This window comes from Podarcis gaigeae (assembly GCF_964106915.1).
Source record: "Podarcis gaigeae genome assembly, chromosome: 16".
Lineage (NCBI taxonomy): Eukaryota > Metazoa > Chordata > Lepidosauria > Squamata > Lacertidae > Podarcis > Podarcis gaigeae.
Window position 1 is genome coordinate 11,346,113 of NC_139693.1, and position 23,527 is coordinate 11,369,639.

Here is a 23,527-nt window from a genome sequence, read left to right on the forward strand (position 1 = left end):
CGCAGGAGGAGAAAGGAAAATAAAAAAGAAAGAGGGGGAGGGAATCAAATTGGCTCCAAGCCAAAGGCCAGGTGGAACAACTCTGTCTTACAGGCCCTGCGGAAAGAAATCAGATCCTGCAGGGCCCTGGTCTCATGAGGCAGAGCGTTCCACCAGGCCGGAGCCAGAGTTGAAAAGGCCCTGGCTCTGGTTGAAGCTAATCTAACTTCCTTAGGGCCTGGGACTACTAGGGTGTTGCTATTTATGGAACTTGAGGCTCTCTGTGGGGCATACCGGGAAAGGCGGTCCCGTAGGTACGAGGGTAGTGTAGTTAGCATTATTCTATTCAACCGCAAAGCTCGCTTACTGACCTTGACTTGATCACTCACTTCTCTCATTCTCAGTCTAACTTACCTCACAGGGTTGTTGTGAAGATCTAGTAGCAGCGAACGATTTACTCTGCCTCAGGCCCCTTGAGGAAGAAGCAAGGATATATCATTTCATCATTTTACTTTGACGATCTGCCTTTCAGCATTTGGATCCCTGTTGCCCTTGTATTTTGGAAGTTGCTTTGAACAATTCCTTCATAGATGCGGAAAAACAGCACAATAAATGTTTGAAATAATAAATAAAATACTGTAAAAATAAATGGAAATAACCCAGAAGACGTTGAATGCCAGCAGGGCAGCAGTATGAGGTGCCTGAATTTGAAAGAGCTCAGAAAAACAAAGTGTGCAATCTCTAAACTTGTAGGTGCCAACCCTTGAACAAATTTGGCTTAAAATTCAAGTGTTGCTGGCCTGCTCACTCACAAACTCTGGGCTACTACAGTGGAAGATCAGCTGTACCTAACTAAATTCTACTTCATATGAGAACCAGGGTGTTGTAGTGTAGGCTGAGCCTAGTGGTTAGTGTTGGACTAGGACTTGGCAGGGGGACAGAGGGCCTAATCCTCACTGGCCATGAATGAAGCTCATTAGGGTTAGGGTAACCATGAACAGCACTTTTGAGCTCCTTGGAGGAAATATGGGACAGAAATCTAATAAATAAATATCCAGAGACCCGTTGAAATGAATGAACCTGAGTTAAGCCATGCCCATTCATTTCAATGGGTCTACCCTGAACAACTCTAATTTACTGGTGTGGATCTGATAAATTGTATATATGTACATAGTTTTAATTCTATCAATGTTTAATTTTTTTTTTAAAACGATTGTCTTTTTCTAGCTGTTCTTATTTTTATCTGTAAGCTGCCTTGAGAAAAAAGGCGGGGTGTAATATAAATGTGCACGTATTATAAATATATAAAATTCCCAGTCCTCATTTGAAGTAAGGAGCCCCATGCAAATCAATAATCCTTACTCCCGAATAAATAAACAAAAAGAGCACAGGATCTCAGCCTGCGGAAATCGAGAGGGGACGCGAAACCCTTAAGGTCTTAATCAGACGCGCGTTGCCCCCCTTCTCCACCGCCAGCTCAAAAGCACCCTTCCGCCCTTGCTTGCCTTTGACGACGGAAGTAGGGCAGTGACGTCACCCTGCGCCCTCTTCCTGCTTGGGGTTGGGCGGGGGGACACTGGAGCGAGTGGCGCCTCGGCAAGATGGCGGTGTCCCTATTAAGGTGACTGCGGGGGGGGGGGAGAAGACGGGAGCGAAGCGCTAGGAGGGAAGAGAAGGAGTGGGAGGTGGGGTGGGGGTCACTCCTGGTTGTCTGGGAAATGGGGTGTGTTCTGTGAGGGGCCGTTTGTCGGGGGGGGGGCTGTGCCCTTGGGTGCGACTGGGTGACATTGGTTTTTACCCCGAAGGTGTGGTTTTTTTAGCGCCGTTCCGTTATCCTCTTGCAGAAACTGAAATGCAAACCTAAAGAGTTTTGTTATCCTGCTGCATGTACAAAGTGCGTGTTCATGTACACTAGCAGGCTGTGCCTGCCTTTCTGCTTGCATGCACACGCCCCACACCAGTCAGCACATGGGTACATAATGTTTTTTGCGGTGCCACATATCTCTGCACATTTAAACTTGTGTGTGCAGAGAGATGTAATCTGTGTCTGTATGCACTCACGAGCCCCGCAGATGTAAGATGAATGCATTTAAGCTTTATGCGCATAGCTAAGTATATAAGTATATGCATATAAGTACATAGGCGCCGACTCCATGGGGCCTGAGGGGGCCCAAGCCCCCTCAAAAATTCGTTTGGGGGGGCTCTGCCCCCCCAATAATTTAAGAAAATTATTAGTTATATTATGCTTTGTAAAATCACAAAATTATGTTGGTATTTTTTATTTTCCTTGTTTGACGATAGTTACCTTTTAAAATACATTCAGTAATGAGTTAAAACAAAGCCACTCCCGATCTAGAGAGGGGGTGGGGTTGCGGGCTCTCGACCCATCAACAATCTCGCGGGGCTGGCGTCAGCCCCGCGAGAAGCGGGGATTCCCCCTAGCTCATTAATAGTCACTGCCCACGGCGGCAGCCAATCAGCTGCCGCAAAGGGCGGGCCCTCACAGGTTCACTTAAGGTCGGGGCAGCCCGGGGCTCGCCCCTTTCGTTCCCCCAGCAGCAGCGGTTTGGAGGTCTTGGGCCCCCCCAATATTTTTTATAAGTCGGTATGGGCCACCCCAATATTTTTTATAAGTCGGCGCCCATGTATAAGTATATAAGTATATGCTGTTGTTCATATTATTATTTAATTTATTACCCACCCTTCACATTAAGGTCCCAATGTGCATTACAGCATTAGAACACAAAACCGCAACACTACATTAAAACAGTCTGATACTACTGTACTTATGTAGTTTCAAACATAGTTAACGACAAAGTTCATTTGGTGTATGTAGCATGAGGCTCTTAATCTCAGGGTTGTGGGTTCGAGACCCACATTAGGTGAAAGATTCTTGCATTGCAGGGGGTTGGACTAGATGATCTTTGTGGTGCCTTCCAGCTCTACAAATCTGTGATTCTGTATAGAAACAGGTGCTCATCTAGACATATGCAAATGTGCATTCGGAGATGTATAATGAATGCATTTCTGGTTTATGTATATTGTCATACATAAAAATGTATGAGCATTCATCCATTTGCAAGCAAGTACTGTGTCCAGTTCTGGGCACCACAGTTCGAGAAGGACACTGACAAACTGGAACGTGTCCAGAGGAGGGCAACCAAAATGGTCAAAGGCCTGGAAACGATGCCTTATGAGGAACGGCTAAGGGAGCTGGGCATGTTTAGCCTGGAGAAGAGGAAGTTAAGGGGTGATATGATAGCCATGTTCAAATATATAAAAGGATGTCACATAGAGGAGGGAGAAAGGTTGTTTTCTGCTGCTCCAGAGAAGCGGACACGGAGCAATGGCTCCAAACTACAAGAAAGAAGATTCCACCTAAACATTAGGAAGAACTTCCTGACAGTAAGAGCTGTTCGACAGTGGAATTTGCTGCCAAGGAGTGTGGTGGAGTCTCCTTCTTTGGAGGTCTTTAAGCAGAGGCTTGACAACTATATGTCAGGAGTGCTCTGGTGGTGTTTCCTGCTTGGCAGGGGGTTGGACTCGATGGCCCTTGTGGTCTCTTCCAGCTCTATGATTCTATGATTCTAAGTGTGTGCACACATGTACACAAGCCCCACAGATGCATTACACACACATGCCATGTATATTTTAATTGAGATTCCTGCATTGCAAGGGGTTGGACTAGATGACCCTCAGGGTCCCTTCCAGCTCCACAATTCAATGATTGCATGTCAGTGTTATGTGCCTATGCATGTTTCTGCAAATGCATTTATTTGTGACGCACCTACCCATAAACCCCCACAGCTGTGTTATGATTATGCATTCATTACACGTCCACAGGCATTTACCCAAACTGAGACACATGTGTTTGCACACAAGCAGACATGCTGGTGGGCCTTCTCCACACACAGAAGCCATGCACACAGAAGGAGGCAATGAGACTGCACCCCTGACTGCCTCTAATGTCCTATTCTGTGTCAGCCCTGCCCCATGGACATTTGTGTGCTGTTATAGGTACCTGCACCAGGAAAACCTATGTGTGAACAACTTTTCACACGTTTGTGTTCCAATGATCAGAACCCCTGATCATGCATAGGTCCAGATCACATGCAAGCCTATGCATGACCTGTCATTTGCCTGTTGATTTTCCCAGTATAGATACCAGTGTCAGGGTGCCAGTGTTCAAGGCATAGGGCCTTGCATGATGTCATGCATAGAATCATAGAATCAGAGTTGGAAGAGACCACAAGGGCCATCGAGTCCAACCCCCTGCCAAGCAGGAAACACCATCAGAGCACTCCTGACATATGGTTGTCAAGCCTCTGCTTAAAGACCTCCAAAGAAGGAGACTCCACCACACTCCTTGGCAGCAAATTCCACTGTCGAACAGCTCTTACTGTCAGGAAGTTCTTCCTAATGTTTAGGTGGAATCTTCTTTCTTGTAGTTTGGAGCCATTGCTCCGTGTCTGCTCCTCTGGAGCAGCAGAAAACAACCTTTCTCCCTCCTCTATGTGACATCCTTTTATATATTTGAACATGGCTATCATATCACCCCTTAACCTCCTCTTCTCCAGGCTAAACATGCCCAGCTCCCTTAGCCGTTCCTCATAAGGCATCGTTTCCAGGCCTTTGACCATTTTGGTTGCCCTCCTCTGGACACGTTCCAGTTTGTCAGTGTCCTTCTTGAACTGTGGTGCCCAGAACTGGACACAGTACTCCAGGTGAGGTCTGACCAGAGCAGAATACAGTAGCACTATTACTTCCCTTTATCTAGATACTATACTCCTATTGATGCAGCCCAGAATTGCATTGGCTATTTTAGCTGCCACGTCACGCATGATGTCAGCAATGCAGTCCCATCAGCCTCTTCTCCATGTGGGCAAAGCTTCTACATGTAAAGTACATGTGACACCTTTAAGACAACCAGCAAACTATTAGGGAGCACACTTTGGTTGTCTATTTCCTCCAATGCATGAAGCATAATCTTAAATTATGGCAGTTGTGTATGTGCTTTGATGGGCAGGGATTAAGAGGAGTGAGGCCAAATGGAAAGGAAATCCGTGAAAAACAGACACCAATAAAAGCAGAATAGTTAGTATTACTGTCACCAAGGCAATGTTGGTGCGAACGCAAATATCCTGGCACTGGTAACCTAATTAATACCATGTAGTGCAATTAAAAACCCATTATCCTGATTCAGTCACAGGTTTTCATTTGATTGAATTTCTTCATCAGTTGTGATTCAATTTCACACTGGAGTTTACCCTGAAAGCTCTTTGTTTCAGAATGGCTACTTCTAAGTTCAGTAGGCAAGTGTCCAGTGAGGCTGAAATATTCTCCAACTAGTTTCTAAATGCTGCCCTTTCTGAAGCCTGGTGTATGTTCATCTATTCTTTTGTGTACATGTGCTTGTTGCACTGCAAACATGGGTCTCTGTGCATAAGCTGAAATGCATGCATGAGTTTGTGAGAGTGTTTGCCTTGCATGCGTACACTTACGTGTGTGCTTCATTGCAGTCAGATGTGCATAAGCTGAAATGCACGAATAATATATTTGTGGCACTTGTGAGCATGCGTGCAGTTGTACATCTCTGTGTATCCATAAGTTTAAATACATATGCTGGCTTGTGGCATTGTGAATATGTCTTAGAGTATGCATGCTTTATTGTATGGAAGTGTGCAGTAGCCGTAAAGCATATGTAACCATTTTGTGGAACTATGCACAGGCTGTGTATATGCATCTCTGAACACCTGAGCTTAAATGCATGTGCAGGTTTATGGTATTGTAGTCATATATGCCCATGTTTTATTGATGTGGATTTAGATGCGCACATCTAAATTTAACATTTGTAGGTTTGTGAAATTGCAAATATCTGTGAGAGCACCTGTCTGTGTGCATACGTGCATACAGTATGAAAGGTGTGCATACATGTGCAACATTGAACACAAGTGCCTATATGTGTGAGTTGGTTCCCACATGTATGTGCATCACTTATCAAGTGGCAACTTATGTGTCACGGTTCTGCCACCATGCTCAAGAGTTTTCTTTTCACCCAGTGCCAGTTCAGAAGCAAAGCTTTTCCATGGAACCACTTCACATTCTCAACCGCCCTGCAGAAAATAATAATGGGAAGCATCCTAGTTACAGAAAAATAACCATCACACTTTGCCACTCGCTTCCTACAAAACATGTTCATCAACAGGCTTTCAGCTGGTCTCAATTCTTATTTCTTTGCCCCTCTTTCCTGCCTCATTTTGACCTGCCTGTATCTCATTTCTAGGGGAAATCGGCAAAATTGGCACTGTTGACACAGGCTGCCATATGTCCGGATTTCCGCCCAGACGCTGCTGACAAATGCAGGATTCTGGATATGTCTGGGAAATTCCGGACATATGGCAACCCTAATTTTACCCAAACTTCCCAGAATTCTTGGAAGGAACCTGATCCGGCAAAGTGGGGTAACTCGAAACCGGAGAGAAAGTCCTTCACACAGTGCATTGTTAAATTATAGTGTGCTCCCACGGGAGGTTAGAATGGCCACCAACTTGGATGGCTTTAGAAGAGGAATAGACAAATTCATGGAGGAGAGAAGGCTACCAGCTGCAGTGGCTATATTCTTTCTCCACTGACAGAGGCAGCCACAGAGGCAGTTGCAAGGAATCTCAAGAGAAGAGAGTAATATTGCACCCAGGTCCTGCTTGTGGGCTTCTCACAATAGTCCGGAAGACCAATGTAAGAACAGGATTCTGGGCTAGGTATGCCTTAGGCCTGATCCAGCAGTCCTCTGCTTATAAGCAAGTTTCCTTTTTTATGTGTCAATTATCTCCAACACTAGTGTGTCCTTTAGACAAAGTCCACTCCAGTCCCCATCTCTAAACTCCTTGAGCTATGGCCTTGTGAATCGCTGGTTTTTTGCTGGTGTGTCACCTTTGAATGTCAGCCTGACAACATCTTGACGGGATCTGTCTAGAATAGCTCCTGTAGCTTGCAGGGGGGGGTGTGTGTGTGCCTGTAATAAAAAAAAGAAATTGAAACCCTTAATTTACCTCTTGCTCATGGTGTCAGTTTGCGACCGAAATGTGATGCTCACTGCACTGAAACAATGACCTGCTATTTTGCTAGCACTTCAGGTGTGACAAATGGCATCTGCAGAATGAAATGAAAGTTTGTTTTCTTTCTCGCTTTTGCCCCACCAGAAGCCTGCAAACCTTTCCCCTTTAGGGGTCCAGGCATGAAATAACTGCTTTTTGTTATTGGCAGGGCTGGTTTTTCTCGCCCATCTTGGATATTTTGTGTTTAGTGAGCAAATTAAAACGAGCTGCATTTCAAGGATGGAGATGTGAAGGACTGTATGTTTGATTTTGTGTGTGGTGCACAGATGCACACGAATATATTCCCCCTTTCATTAATTTTTAAAAGAAGATTTAACGTACTGATAGACAAATACATGGCAAGCATTCATCTTTCAAAATTATGTACACACATTCCTTCAGCTCGATATACATAGATTTATATTAAATCTGTAATAAGTCACTGTTAGATCGATAAGTATTTAAAACCTTTTATGAAATCCATATACTGTATACCATCTCTTCGGATGGATCTGTGAGAGTTTTGCAGCGGAAGCTGGGGAATTGCAACCAACTCCATTTCTGTCCCTTAATGGTTTGAATGGGTGGTTTCACATTTTATTTAAAAGCCTGGGCAGCCTGAACCTAGATGTAAGCAGACCTGAAATATACCGTATTTTTCGCTCTATAAGATGCACCAGACCATAATACGCACCTAGTTTTTGGAGGAGCAAAACAAGAAAAAAAATATTCTGAATCCCAGAAGCCAGAACAGCAAGAGGGATTGCTGCGCAGCGAAAGCAGCGATCCCTCTTGCTGTTCTGGCTTCTGGGATAGCTGCACAGCCTGCATTCGCTCCATAAGACGCACACACATTTCCCCTTACTTTTTAGGAGGGAAAAAGTGAGTCTTATAGAGCAAAAAATACGGTAATCCATTTCAGACTCATCCATCTAATAGCTGTTATTGTTTGCCACTGAAGAAGACTGCCTGGTCAAAATGCTTTATTGGATTGTGATTTACTTAAACCAATGGGAAGCTGGCAATATATTTCTCTGGCTGTGTAGTACACACCATATATTTAAAGTACATTTCCCCCCTCCCAATTTGTCTTTACCCCTTAAAGAACTATAGTTCCCAGCACCCTTGGCAAACTACAGTTCACAGAACTCGGGGGGCAGATGGGCCTGTGCTTTAAATGTATGCTGTGTACACAGCCTTAGCTGCAGTGCCAACATTTTATTTCGTTATTGTGTCGGAAGGTTTTAGACACATACACACCCCAGTATAATAACAATAATGGTTTCTGTGTGATTATCAAGCAAAACGTGTTGTGTTTTCATGTTTCCTGCCTTGCACTGTGTCTTGGTGGGAAGAATAAGGCTTCAGTTGTAAATTCAAAGAGCACTTTTGTCTTTCAGATTAGCCAGCCGGCGATGCCTCTGTATTAGTCTCGGACCGGGACTCTCCACGCGGCAGTGAGTTTATGACAGTAAAAAAAAAAGGGCTTTTGTTAATTCTCCTCCTGCTGTTTGGATCCTTGCAAGATTCACTCCTCTGCCAGTTTGTTCTCCCATAATTCATGGGCCATTAAAACGGCTGGCTAGCTGTTAATGCTGTGATTGGCACTTTATAGAATCTGCAGGTGCTGCTCCCAGGAAATATAAATCAAAGGGCGTTCGCTGGTTTACTTGCCAATGACTTGGCTTCAGATGGTCCTTTCCATTCACCCTCTGTCTCTGTGCCTCTCCAACACACCCTTATTTATTGCAGACAAAAGTTGTCCCTAAACAAGCTTCCGATCAGAGCCCTACAGGAGAGGAAGTTGGTGCAACAATTTTATTTTATTATTTAAATAATTTCCCTCTTTTTAAAAAAATAACCCTGCTCTTCACCTCCACAAAACTCCTTGCAGAAAACAAATGAGGTCGATCCCATCCTCAGACTTGCAGTGTTCTATTTTAGATGACAAAAAAAGGAAAAGGGGTGGGGAGGAAGGAGGAAGAACAAGAACAGCCAAAGTTATGCACCTCCGGTTTGAGGCATTGTTTGTTTAACAAACCATGAGCCACCCATGAGATGATCGAACCATGGCTTTCCCTCCCATTTTAGGACCTGCCCTGTTCTCTTGATTGCAATGCAGTATCTTCCCATGTTCCTAAGCATGGCACAGGTCCCAGCGCCATTGTCCTCTCCTGTATTTTCTTTTCCAGCGTGGTCCCCATGGCAACAACGGCAAAGGAGGAGATGGCCCAGTTTTGGGAGAAGAACACTCGGTCCAACCGTCCTCTGTCCCCTCATGTCACCATTTACCAGTAAGAGCTGGCTTTGTTTAAGAAGGGAGGTGTTCGCATTTCCAATTAATTGAGATAAAGAGCAAGATTTAGGCACCGGGATGGGGTTGGTGGGTGTTTTTTTGCAGCACGTTGTCAACACAATTTATACTGAGCTGACCAGACATCATTTCACTTTATTAGATGTTCTGCAAGGCTTCGGGCTTCCCCAAGGCTTACCGCATTATTGCCATCTTCTGCTACAGGTTCAGAGTTCCTGTGTTATATATAGAAAGCCCCAAGCAGCTTTGGCTCAGAATACCTTAAGGACCACCTGAGCCTTTGTATCCCAGCTGGATCACTTAGATCACCCAGAGGAACCCTTTGCCACGTTGGCAGGAATCCTGAAAGGGCAGTCGACGAAAGAGCGGCTTACTTAAAGGGAAAGGGGTGGACATTTGGATTTGACGCTGCTGCACACCACAGGGGAAGGGCTGTACCTCGGTGGTTAGAGCATCAGTTTTGCATGCAAGTTCAATCCCTGGCTTCTCCAGGTAGGGCTAAGACTCCCTGCCTGAAACCTTGGCTCACTATAAAGCAGCTTCCTATATTCTATTGGCTCCCTGGATGCGGAATTCACACCCTGTTCCCCTTGCAGCATCCTATTCCTTCTTTCTTCACAGTGGCGCTCAGAAGATCCACTACTTTCCCTTTAAGCCGGTCTCTCTTTCCTCCACCGCCCCTCCAGGATTCCTGCCATTGTGGCAAAGTCATTCCTCAGCCACCTCCGTAGATTCCTCCATCCCTTCTCCTCATCTGGCTGGATTCCTGGCATAATTCTGGGTACAGGCACAGAATGAGCTGGAACAGTTTCTCCATCCTAAGTGATTTACACTTGGAGAGTCACCGATTCTCCCCCTCCTTCTCCAAATCAGTTCTGTTTTGAGTTTATTAAGAGCCCACATACACAAACAAGATCCCAAACTCAATATTTGACTCCATATAGTGAGGGGGAAATAAAATAAAAAGTACAAGCAATTCCACTAACTGCAACTGTGCATTGCAGCTGAGGAGAGGGCCTTCTCTGTGGTGGCCCCTAAACGGAGGAATTCTGTCCCCACCACAGAGGTGCATTTGGCACACCTTCATTCTGCAGTTTCTGTCATATGCTGAAGACTTACCTCTTTAGCCTGGTCTTTGACACCTGAGAGATGTACATATATGCTTTAGGACCTGCTACCAGCTGTTGTCGCCGTTAATAGCCTCCTCGTCCATGGATTTGTCTAGCCCTCTTTTAAAGCCACCCTAGTCGGTGGCCATCGCTGCTTCTTATGGGAACAAACTGCATCGCTTTTTGCACTGGGTGACTACATTGTCAGCCGGAGACCTCTTTCCTCTCTCAGCCTTTTTTATTTTTTCCTTCTAGTGCAGTTAGATCTGTGCAAAGTGTTATTTTTGGGGGGTTTTACTTTATGCTGATCTGTGTTTTTAGTGCTGTCTGATTGCTGGGTTGTGAAGGTTTTATGTCATTTACATAGGGATTTATTTATTTTTGGTGTGTCTTACTGGTTTCTGAAAGCAGCCCAGGGACTTCGGTTGATAGGCAATCTAGAAATGGAGTAGTTGAATAATCAATTAAACAAAGGCTTTAAGACCAGAGTGAGGAGCCATTTTGGCCCCTCATTATCTCCTTCCACGCTGTGGGCCAATTTTGACAGGTGGGTGGGGTCACCCACCGGTCAATCACTTGATGCTATGATGATGTCAGGTGACCAAAGGGTGGCTTCTCCCCCTTCCATCTGCCAAAGTTCTAGGGCAGAGAGAGGGGTCTGCTTTGCCGGTACATTCCCTGCGAGGGAACATGTTAGGGAAGCAGCACCCAGTAGGATTTAACTCTCCGTTCATTAGCTGATGAGCAGAGGGCTCAATCCTGCTCTCTGCAGGGGTCTGCTTTGCCAGTGTGCTCCTCATGGGGAATACACTGGTGAATCTGCAGCTAGCAGGACTTAACCCAACTATCAGTTTACATCAGCCAGCGGTACCAGCTGATTAGCCAGGTGGGTGTGGTTTGGATGAAAGGGACTGGTGGGCCAAATAAGAACCCGCTGGCGGGCCAGAATGGGCCCATTGGCTGCAGGTTCTTCACCCCTTTTTAAAGAGAGTTTGGTGGGGGAAGAAAGAGCTCTTGTGAACTGAATGTTGGTGGCAGTCTGGCTAGACTCTGGTGCCTTGCTTTGTGCGCAATCTCACTGTCCTCTGTTTCTTCTTCTTTCAGCTGGTCCCTTCCCATGATGATGTCCATTTCTCACCGTGGTACAGGAGCTGCAATGAGCCTAGGTACTTTGGGGGTCTGTCCTTTGTCACCTTCCTCTGGACCCCACTCACTGCCCTCCTTACAGCTGCGGCTCCCTCACTGCAGAACGGCCTGTAGCCTTTTTCCCAGAGGCGCCTGGAGCAATGGGAGAATGCTGCTGAATTTCAGGAAATGTGTTTTTTGCCTTAACATGGGGACATGCATATGTGTCATGCATTTAAAAAGTGCTACCCCCCTCCCTTTGCAGTCTCAAGTGGTACAGTCCGCTCTCATGCCTGTCAACCAAGAGGCACCTCGCCAGATTCATCTCAAGCAGCCAGGGGAGATTGGGGAGCAGAAGAAGAATTTATTTTTTTTAATGCCCTGGGCAAGTCAGGGCAGGCAGCAAAATGAGAATCATGACCACTGGGAAACAGCAGGACAGCTTGGGCCATGTTGGTCCTTTGGCCGGGGTGGCGGGTGAAGTGTCCTGGGAGGGTTTTGCTGACCAGTGATGGGCAGGTGGGCAGGAAGGGAGCAGATCTAAGGCAGCTTGGCGGTCTTTGCTCTTGCTGGCTCCGCCTGCCCTTCCCCACTGCCCCTGCCATCCATTCTGGCAGTGCCATCTGGAAACAGCAAGGAGAAGCCTTGAGGCTTAAAAGGAAGGAGCTGCCTCCGCCGCCGCCGCCACTCTTCCAGCCAACCCAGGCGCTCTCATCAAGCTGTCCTTATTGCGTATCAGCTGTCCCCGGCGCATGTCAATGCAGCTCTGCGTCCCAGCTCTCCCCCACGGGGTTTGCCTCTCTTTGCTCAGCTAGCTGAGGTTGCCTGTGCATTGGTAGCTGATCTGTAATTTGCCTGGAAAGGAAACTTTCCTCCAGAAGCTTTAAGGGGCTTTGTCAAAGCTCGAGCCACTGCTAATCTGGCCTTGCTTGTAGCTGTTCTGTGTCTCGCCCTGATGGATGCTCCTTACTCAAGTTGGTGGCCTTCTAAGCTGAGCAGAACCAGGGTATTAAGCCACTTGGATTGAATTTGCCATTTTACTGTATTGTAGTGTCTGATGGTTGGAGTTCTCTGTCCAGGGCTGATCAGTTCCTACAAAAGTCCCCTTTTGCTCAGCTGCCTCTTTACCTGCCGCACGCTAGGTGTATGGCTTATCTTGGAGGTGTGTCCTGGGCGTAGGTTCTCCGGCAGCATGAAACTTGCATAGCACAGGTAGCAAATGTGAGAGGTTTTTCAGAGGCCTGAGAGTGGTATGTCTGCCTCCCATATCCTTAGCATCCCTGGGTGCCCCCAGACAGCTAGAATTTCACAGGAGGGGCTCAAGCTCAAACTGAAATCGGAGGTTTTTGCAAATAAAGCAGATTAAAGTGCTCTGTTGCCATTGCACACCATTGCACAACAAATCCACTTTCCCCCCTAAGATAAGGTCTTGTTACATATGAACAAAAAAAAGAACGTGTTGGTTCAGGCCCTTGTCACATCTAGTCCCGCATCCTGTTCTCCCGGCGGCTAAACAAATGCCTCAGGGGCCAGGCCTTGAGCTGGATCCCTTCACAAGAGGACTCTCCCCTCCTGTGGCTTCCAGAAAATGATGTTCAGAAGCATTTCTGTCTCCAACTGTGGAGGCAGAGCATAGCCTATCAATGGCCTTCTCCTACATGAATCAGTCTAATCCTCTTCGTGGGTTGCCATTACTGCCTCCCGTGAGAGTAGGTTTGCAGTTTGCAAAGCGAAAAGGTGGGAAACACGTTGAAAAGCGGGACAAATGAATGATTTTATGGGGAAACAGCTGAACACCCTGCAAAAAGTTCGCAGTGGCTGTAGGGCGAATGCGCATTGCTGTATAACTGCCCTATGAACGGTGCTTTTTTAAAAAGAAAAAAAGGTGGTGCTACTCACCATGAAGTTGTTACAGTAAGTGCCACACTTTTCACATGGGGGGGGGGGTTAAGGTGCCAGTACTGCATATCTTTGAGTACCCCCAGAAAAAAAGCACTGCCCATGAACAAATCGGAATGAATGCTCAGACAAAAATCAGGCATAGTCCAGCCTCCGCATCAGCTTTGTGCAGAAGATTGCTCGATAAACAGGTTGTCCAAAGGAGCCCATTTCTCTTGTGTTTTTCTCCCCAGGGGTGTCGCTCTTCGGCTTAAGCGCTCTGATCCTCCCGGGACACTTTGCTGACTACCTGGATCTGATCAGGTCCCTTAGCCTGGGGCCTGCCCTCATCTACTCTGCAAAGTTTGCCCTGGCTTTCCCCTTGACCTTCCACACCTGGAACGGAATCAGGCATCTAGTGAGTAGCCCCTTTGGAATATGGATGCAGCTGGGGAGCCTCTCGGCATAAAAGAGACAGTGGTGGTGTAGCGGTTAGAGCACTAGACTGGGACCTACAGACCAGGGTTCAGATCCCAACTCAGCCATGGAACTCACTGTTTGACCTTGTCCTAATCTTCCTTGCCCCATTGCTGCTGTCGTTAATATTAATCATTGATTTCATTCATTATTTTATTTATTTAATGTATTTGTTGCTTTTTATTTTTTTTACCACTGTTACAATATGGAAGCAAACAGATTGAAGCCAGCATAAAATAAAGCAAAAAAAAAAAATTTCTAAAGGGCAATCCTATTTTTAAAAGGCAGGAATAAAACAACCCACCAAGTCATGAAGCCCACAGAGAATTATAAGCCAAAGGCCTGGCTAAATGTTTTTGCCTGGTGCCTAAATATATTTATGAATTCTTCCCATGATGCATCCTAGAGCCATTTGCAATATAATGACATAAGTAATCACTGAGTTATTGGGGGGAGTTGCTGTTTATGTGTTCTGGATTGCAGGCCCATTTTTATGGAACACCCTCCCAGTTGAAATTCTAGCCCTTACCAAAGACTTGCTTTTTTGCTAGAAGGCTTTTTAACTAAATTCTGATTTTATAGTTTCAGTTTTCAGCTCAGTTTTATTTTCACTCTACTGAGTCTGCAGTACACCGCTTAGAGGCGACTGTGATTTAAATGGCGTACGAGCTGCTGAAGTAAACATATGAAAATAATTATACATAACAGTAGCACAATATTTAAAAAAATTAAAAATAGTAATAAATAACAGATTAAAGCAACAGCACATGCACAAAATCAATTCAAACCGAAAGCAGGTGTCGACTGGGATAGAGATTTTAGAAGGCTTGTTGAAAGAAGAACTTTTTAAGCGCGTATCAGAAAGGCAGTAGAGAAAGCACCTGTCTGAAAGCACTGTGGGAGGGAGTTAATAATAATAATAATAATAATAATAATAATAATAATAATATTTTTTTTTTATTTATACCCCGCCCTCCCCAGCCAAGGCCGGGCTCAGGGCGGCTAACAAGCAATAATAAAAACAAGTTGAATGAATACAACTAAAAAACAAGATTAAAATACAACATTAAAATATTGAAACATTAAAATATTAAAATGCAGCCTCATCACAGGAGGAGAAAGGAAAAGGAAAAAGAAAGAGAGGGAGGGAATCAAATTGGCTCCAAGCCAAAAGCCAGGCGGAACAACTCTGTCTTAAAGACCCTGCAGAAAGAAATCAGATCCTGCAGGGCCCTGGTCTCATGAGGCAGAGCGTTCCACCAAGCCGGAGCCAGTGTTGAAAAGGCCCTGGCTCTGGTTGAAGCCAATCTAACTTCCTTAGGGCCTGGGACCTATAGGGTGTTGTTATTTATGGACCTTGAGGCTCTCCGTGGGGCATACCAGGAGAGGCGGTCCCGTAGGTACAAGGGTCGTAGGCCGTGAAGGGCTTTAAAGGTCAAAAGCAGCACCTTAAATCTGACCCTGTACTCCACCGGGAGCCAGTGCAGCTGGAAAAGCACTGGGGGCTGCCAGGCTGAAGACATAAAGTGTGAAGATAAATTGGGGAGACCCTTAGATGCCACCTGGAGCTCCTTGGAGGAAAAGGGGATAGAAATGTAATAGTAATAAATAAGAAGGTGGCTGTCCTGGTATTCAGTGGTATACCGTCTCTGTACATGGAAGCTTTGCATTGGGGATTCTGCCAGAGGAACATTGCTTGCCCACACATTCAGCAGACGAAAGGGGGAGGTTGGGCTGGTGGCAGGATGTCTCTGTGTGGGTAGCAGCCTGAGCCAGGATTAACTCGTGCAACACTGGCCAACAGCTTTAAAAAACAACAGCCAGGTGCCTAAAAGCAAAGGGATGGAAAGAGTTGACTGTATTTTTCGCTCTATAGGACGCACTTTTTCCCCTCCCAAAATTAAGGGGAAATGTGTGTGTGTCCTATGGAGCGAATGCAGGTTCCTTGGCTTCAGCAATAGCAACGCGAAGCCCCCGAAGCGCAGAGGGAGCGTTCCCTCCACGCTCCGGAGGCTACGCGTTGCTTTCGCTGAAGCCTGGAGAGCGAGAGGGATCAGTGTGCACCGACCCCTCTCCCTCTCCAGGCTTCAGCGATAGCCGCCTAAAGCCTTTGGAGCGCAGTGGGACCTCACGCTGTGCTCCAAAGGCTTCGGGTTCCTTTTGCTGAAGCCTGGAGAACGAGACTCTCCTGGCTTCAGCAGAGAGGGAGAGCTGCGCAGCGCCCCTTCAGTGAAGCGGGAGGAGAAATGGAAGGGGCTCCGTTTCTCCTGCCGCTTCGCTGAAGGGGCGCTGAGCAGAGAGGGGGAGAATTTTTTTTCTTGTTCTCCCCCTCTAAAACAAGGTGCGTCCTATTGTCGGGTGCGTCCTATAGAGCGAAAAATACGGTATTTACTTCCTATATTTATGACCCACCTATCCTTTGAAGAGTTCAAGGTGACACACGAGGTTCTCCCTCCTCATTTTATCCTCACAACAACCTTGCGAGGTAGGTCAGGGTGGGGGGGCAGGGAGTGGCCCAGGGTCACCCAGTGAGCTCAAAGCTGAGTGGGGATTTCAACTTCGGCCTCCCAGGTCTTCGTCCAGCACTCTAACCACTACACTACACATCCTGCGCCCCCGGAGAAAGGAGCAATCATATTGCATGTTTGCATCCTTCCCTGCCATTTGCAGTGCTGCGAAGTGGCACTTCTTTTCAAAGCAATTAGATCTGTCAGCGTGTTTTCTCGCTGGGAGGGGCAGGGGGAGAGAACAACTGCTCTGATTGCTCACTTCTGGGACTCTGCAACATTCCCTTGAAAGCAACTGACTCTTCAGTACTTACCCGGGGCTGAGATTTGGGACAGACGGTTCTCTCTGGGAGAAGTGTGAGCTGTGTGTGTGTGTGTGTGTGTGTGTGTGTGTGTGTGTGTTTTTCTCTTTAGAGGAAAAAAAAAACCCTTCTAAAGGCCAACCCACTGACTCCCTTGCCCAGCTCCTGGGCATCTTATGCCTCTCCGAATTAGCATCTTCTCTTCCCCTTGACTCCAGATAGTATGCATGGATTCCTCTGCCTGCCCACGCCTCCCTTTGCTTTTGAAAAATAAGATCTGGAGGGCATTCTGGTTTACTGAGAGTCACAATCAGTGGCTGCCCCTTGGGGCAGGGGATGCCGATTGGTGGGCGCTGGGCTTGACAAATGGATTTTGCTCCCTGCGCATCAAGTGTGCCCTTGTACATTATTAGGGAGGCATAGAAGCTGCTGTCACTCGATACAAACGGCTGTCATCAGAAGCTGCCACAGCTAGAGAGAAGAATATTGCCAGGAGAAAGAAAAGAGTGATGTGTGCACTTCTCTCTCTCTCCCTCTCTCTTTCTCTTTCTCTCTCTCTCTCACTCCACGCACACATGCACCAGCATACAATTGCAGAAAGCAAGAGTGATCTGAGAGAAAACCCCACAAACTGCACCCCAATACTATACACCTGTCAATTCTAGTGCAGCAGTTTGGACCTGCTTACATGCAGAAGAAGAAGAAGGAGAAGAGTTTGGATTTGATATCCCGCCTTTCACTCCCCTTCAGGAGTCTCTAAGCGGCTAACAATCTCCTTTCCCTTCCTCCCCCACAACAAGCACTCTGTGAGGTGAGTGGGGCTGAGAGACTTCACAGAAGTGTGACTGGCCCAAGGTCACCCAGCAGCTGAACGTGGAGGAGCGGAGACGCGAACCCAGTTCACCAGATTACAAGACTACCGCTCTTAACCACTACACCACACTGGCTCTCGAACTAATCTGTGAGCCGGGAAATGCCTTGTGGTGTTGAAAGCTGAGTCGTAGGTAACAGCACTTCCCTGGACACCTCTGGGGAGTAGGAACCCTTTCCAGGGGACTAGCCAAGAGAGGTCTACAAACATTACTTATATTTCTCTTTGAGGCCGCAAATTACTGGACAAGACAGGCTAGGGATGGCCACAGACATGGATGTGCATATTCATTTATGTATAGATGTATGCTGATTGTATGTCTGGTGTAAATTATGCAAATTACACCACCTACTTTGCATAACGACTTGCGCATAGCTCTTTCACGTGTTCACGGAGCTTCAGATGCATTCTTGAGAGGCAATCCTTGCAGTTCCCTCGCTGCGAGAAGCCAAGTTACAGGGAACCAGGCAGAGGGCCTTCTCGGTAGTGGCACCCACCCTGCGGAATGCCCTCCCACCAGATGTCAAAGAGAAAAATAACTACCAAACTTTTAGAAGACATCTGAAGGCAGCCCTGTTTAGGAAAGCTTTTAATGTTTAATAGGTTATTGCATTTTAGTGTTTTACTGGAAGCCGCCCAGAGTGGCTGGGGAAACCCAGCCAGATGGGCGGGGTATAAATAAATAAAATAATTATTATTATTATTATTATTATTATTATTATTATTATTATTATTACAAGGGAACCTCCGACTCCATCAGCTGTCATCATGGGGATGAAAGTGGGAATGCAGCAGTGTCCAGAGGGGCCCAGGTTGAGGAAAGCTAGCGTACATGGTTTCTTACCCACCCACCCCACATTATCCTCCAAACAACCTTGTGAGGTAGGCTAGTTTGAGATGCAGTGACCAGGCCGAAGTCACCCTGTGCGCTTCCTGGCTGAGTGGGGATTTGAAACTGGGTCTCCCTGGTACTAACCCAACACTCATAACACAAGGGTGGCTAGTCTTGGGCTCTCCAGATACTATTGGAACTACAGTTCCCATCATCCCTGACCATTGCTGGGACAGATGGGAGTTAATTATTTATTTCATAAAATGTATATAATGGTTTGCTAAAAGAATAAACCAGTGAAATAATTGGTTAAAAACGGCTGTTTAAAACAACACTTTTGCTTCCCTCTCTCTCTCGTAGGCATGGGACCTGGGCAAAGGATTCAAAATACCCCAGGTCTACCAATCCGGAGTCCTCGTCCTTATCCTGACAGTATTGTCCTCCATTGGGATTGCAGCAATGTGAAGCTGGGCGGAGCAGTCCTCCTCTCGTCCTCTACCACTCCTGAAATCCTGTTCTCTTTCATCTCTTGAACGGTTTAGTTCGTCAAAATCTCCGGAGCAGTAGAAGTTGAAGGAAACAGTCTGGGGTGGGGGCAAATGGTTCACAAATAAGCACATAGTTTAATAGTAAATGGTAATGAGACGATTCTTTCCTCCTCAGATCCTCCCAGATTATTGTAGAACCACTCTTTTTCTGTTTTTATTTTAATGTCCCACATTATCAGCAGCCCGAGTTCAAGAAATCCCCCCCCCCCTCAAGGGGAAGCCTAGGGCTGGATGCGCAAGATTCCAAAGATGGCCAACAGCAGCCGAGTCCTGATTGGCTAAGAAGCTAGCATACCCACAATGCACTGCTTGAGCCATTGCTTTCCTCAGCCGCATGCTTCTTTTCGTTTCTCTCTTCCCCACCCCCAGTCTTCCCCCCAAAAAGGCTTGAGACAATACCAGCCTTTGTCCCCCGCCTGGGGCCTGAGGGAGCTCCATTAGCACACTGTGTGAGCGAGTGTGTGGGTATATTTTTCACGAGGACAAGGGTGCCCATTGATAAGCGAGGCTCGCAGGCAAGAGCAGCACATTCAGCCGAAGCCACCTCCAGCGGCTGTCCTGTGCCTCACCCCTTTATCCCCAGAATGATGGCAGCGGCCGTGAGGCTTCGGGCCTGTGGCTGCCTCTGCTAAGGTTGCTATGGCAACGTGCTGAAATGCTGCATTGCTCTCTTTGTAGGTGTGGGCCGCCAACATGGGCCAGGGGGAAAGAAAACAATGTCATCTTGGGCAAGGCCTGGTCTCATTGCTGCAGGTGTGAGGGGAGCCTTTGGCCCTCCAGCCAGACTCTGCCAAACTACACTCCCATCAGCCCCAACAAGCATGGCCAGTGGCCAAGGATGATGGGAGCTGTAGTTTGGCAACGCCTGGAGCGAAAAAGCTTCCCCACACTGGCTCTACTTGGGTGGAAGAACTCAGGTGGTGTAATTTCAGACCACTTTATCCTGCTCGCCATCTTTGCAGATGGATCCGTCCTGATAATGGGGAAGCACCAGATGGTGTGGGACTACAACTTCCATCACCGTTTGCCATGCTCACTGCGAACGATGGGCATTGTAGGCCTCACATCTGCAAAGGCCACATGTTTCTCCAACCCTGTCGCAGACGAACTATCCTCTCGGACTCCGTGAATACAAGCCCATACTGTACTACCACCTCCTGAAATGTTAAAGCCAGACAGCTTTCCCTCCCCATGAATGAAGCTGGGTTGCCTCTCTCCACCCTCTGTTCTCCATAAATGAAGCAACTTACTTCTCTGCGATCAGAACCATTGTTTGGGTTTTGTAAAGTTTCCACCTGTTTCTACTACTAATAAATTGTCCTCAGCCTTTCGTGGGGCACGTGAAGTTACTGGTGCTATTTATTCGACATGTTTCTGAATAATCAGGGTATATCACAGTGGGTCTCGTCTCACTCAGCTGTTGTATGTCTTGGGTGTAGAACCTGGCCTGGTTTAAAAATACATGGGCAGTTCCAAGGTCCCCTACTGCCCAAGTTTTCAGGAAGAGATTGGTAGCTTCTAGCCCTTCCTCCTCAGGTGGAATCCACAAACCCAGATCTTCTGTATGCAAGAAATGTTCTCTGTTGCTGAGCAGAACTGGTGTGGTGTGGTTCAGCTGTTGCACTAGGACCTGGGAGACCAGGGTTCAAATTCTTACTTTGCCATGAAGCTCACTGCGTAACCTTGGGCTAGTCACTGTTTCTCAGCCTAACCTACCTCACAGGCTTGTTGTGAGGACAAAATGGAGCAGAGAATCATGTACATCACCTTGAGCTCCTGGAAGGAAAGCTGGGGTTTAAAAGGTAATATTAATAAATTGTAAGGGTGTGCAGCCCACCTGTCCTGGGTTCTTTGAATTCAACCCCTCCATGACCATCTGTCATAAAGGTAAAGGGACCCCTGACCACTAGGTCCAGTCGTGGCCGACTCCGGGTTTGCGGCGCTCATCTCGCTTTATTGGTCGAGGGAGCTGGCGTACAGCTTCTGGGTCATGTGGCCAGCATGACTAAGCCGCTTCTGGAGAACCAGAGCAGCGCACGGAAACGCCGCTTACCTTCCTGCCGGAGTGGTACCTATTTATCTACTTGGGAATTTGAACCGTCGACCTTCTGATCAGCAAGTCCTAGGCTCTGTGGTTTAACCCACAGTGCCACCTGTGTCCCTTACCATCTATCATAGGTGTGTGGAATTTCTGGCCCTCTGGATGTGGCTGAACTACAATTCCCATCATCCCTTGCTGCTAGCTATGCTTGCTGGGGCTGATGAGAGTTGTACTTCAATAAGACTTGACCAAAGATTCCCCAGTCCTGATCCCCCACAGTGATAGGGATTTTTGCCCATATCAGGTGAGGTTGGTTGATCAGGGTGCAAAAACAGCTGGCAGCCTGCTCCAAAGGACATCTGAACATGTACCTGGTTAAATTAAAACGGAACAAGCGGGTCCCATAAATGGCTTTCAACTATGACCCAGCTCCAAAAAAGGGCTGGTGAGAATGAGGACCTCCAGCGTGCCCCCCCCCCCGGTGCCCCCTCACCTCTTGGCATCCCCCTGGGGAATCCCCTTCCCCACCCACTTTGGGAACCACTGTTGTTAGCCAGCTTGGAGGCTGGTGAGAATGAGGACCTGCAAAAAAAATAATAATGTTGAGAAAGTGTTCCAGCTGGCTGTGCCTTCTTCCAGGATACAGTACTGTATTCCATTTTACCTCCACCTGGTTCCACATGTTTCTCCCACACAAAGACACACTCCCTATTTCACCAGGGTCTCCCCTCCCTTTTCTGCATTTCATGATTGAACAAAATGGGCCCACACTGATCATTTTGGGGGGTGTTCCTTCCCGCAAGCCTTAGAAGTTCTTTCCCAAGATGGCTTTGCACTTCTGCAAACCTTGGGATTCCTGCCCCTACAAGCCTGCTGTTATCTCCCCCTTGCTGGAGACCACATCAATGCGGTCCATCTTCCTCAGATACACACAATATATTCCCGAGCGTTCCCTGCAGCCTTGTATCCTGGTACGCTTCAAAACTAAATCTGCAGTAAAGCATTAATGCTGAGCATAGATGAAAAAACCCCCACCTGCTTGGCAGTGCCTGAATTTCTGATTCTAAAAAAACGGGTTGGTGGTGGGTGGTGGGAAAGAAAATCTAACCTGTCTGTCTGTCTGTCTGTCTCTCTCTCTCTCTCCACACTTCACAGTCTATTAAAAAGGGGAGACGAGTCCCAGATCTCCTGTGTGTTTTCTGAAAGCCTTCTCTTAAAAGCCTGGCTGCTTTGATGATCAAAAAAAGATGATCTAAGACATTCCTAAGGAACAGGAGCTGTGACGGCTTTGCTTCTGTTAAATCAACTGTGCGTATCTATTACTGGGAAGAGTTTTACTGTCTAAATTTGCCCCCCCTACCCACAAAAAATACTTTTTTAAAAGAAAGAATAATCTTCTGTACGTGCAGGGCGTTAATGAGGATGGAAGCCTTTCGGGTCCCAGAACCAGCAGCTTTCAAGTCAACCAATTAGCTTGGTTCCCCCCCCCCCCCCACAGACATCCCTTTTTAAAATGGGCTTGGCATTAACAGATGAGGTCGTGGGGTTTATCTGTTGCTTTCTGCAGAGGTGGTTTCAGGGTGACACAACCGGCGTGACCGCGCTGCAGGGGGTGCCACAACAATGCCGTTGCTTTCAGGATGCTGTGTGTTGGGTGTGGGTCTTGCGCATCCCCTTCTCAAATGGCATTTCCCAAACAAATCCCTCAAAAGCTCATTGGGGAGTTGCGCAATGGGGAAAGGTTAATGATGGCAGGCAATTCCTGAAGGGACAGCAGTCTTCTGTGACTGTGGTTGCCAGACTGTGACTTGAAGTCTCCAGGTTTGTCTGACCACCCTCAGGTGGCAAGGGTGGGCCTTGAATCTCCAGGTGAGCAAGAGCACCATATACAGTGGTACCTCAGGTTACAAACACCTCGGGTTACAAACACTTCAGGTTACAGACTCCTCTAACCTGGAAGTAGTACCACGGGTTAAGAACTTTACCTCAGGATGAGAACAGAAATCGCGCGCTGGCAGCAGCGGGAGGCCCCATTAGCTAAAGTGGTGCCTCAGGTTAAGAATAGTTTCAGATTAAGAACAGACCTCCAGAATGAATTAAGTATGTAACCAGAGGTACAACTGTATAGCAAGCTTCAGCCCAACTGTATAGATAGGATATATAGACAGGACCCTCGGGAAAGGGGAGCTGTGCTTCTCCCCTCCCTCCTCCCCTCTCCCATTTAATCTTCATATCTGAAATTACTGTATAGACTTAAAGATGTCATAGGTAAAGGGACCCCTGACCGTTAGGCCCAGTTGTGACCGACTCTGGGGTTGCGGCCCTCATCTCGCTTTATTGGCCGAGGGAGCCGGCGTACAGCTTCTGAGTCATGTGGCCAGCATGACTAAGCCGCTTCTGATGAACCAGAGCAGCACACAGAAATGCCATTTACCTTCCCGCCGGAGTGG

General features: G+C 47.1%; 1 protein-coding gene across 1 annotated transcript; it reads left to right on the forward strand.

The window, feature by feature from the left end:
- The first annotated feature begins 1,523 nt into the window (after positions 1-1,523).
- Positions 1,524-20,381, forward strand: SDHC (succinate dehydrogenase complex subunit C). The gene is made up of 6 exons (XM_083716159.1): positions 1,524-1,600; positions 8,474-8,530; positions 9,266-9,367; positions 11,601-11,662; positions 13,754-13,917; positions 18,849-20,381. The coding sequence occupies exons 1-6, from the start codon at positions 1,581-1,583 to the stop codon at positions 18,951-18,953; spliced, it is 510 nt and encodes a 169-aa protein (XP_083572285.1). The 5' UTR covers positions 1,524-1,580; the 3' UTR covers positions 18,954-20,381.
- The last annotated feature ends 3,146 nt before the right edge of the window (positions 20,382-23,527 follow it).

Excerpts from the sequence above, each read along its gene's own strand:
- SDHC (XM_083716159.1), top strand. The coding sequence starts at position 1,581 with ATGGCGGTGTCCCTATTAAG. Across the intron at positions 8,531-9,265 it reads CCGGGACTCTCCACGCGGCA|CGTGGTCCCCATGGCAACAA; the intron begins GTGAGTTTATGA and ends TTTCTTTTCCAG. Across the intron at positions 13,918-18,848 it reads GGAACGGAATCAGGCATCTA|GCATGGGACCTGGGCAAAGG; the intron begins GTGAGTAGCCCC and ends TCTCTCTCGTAG.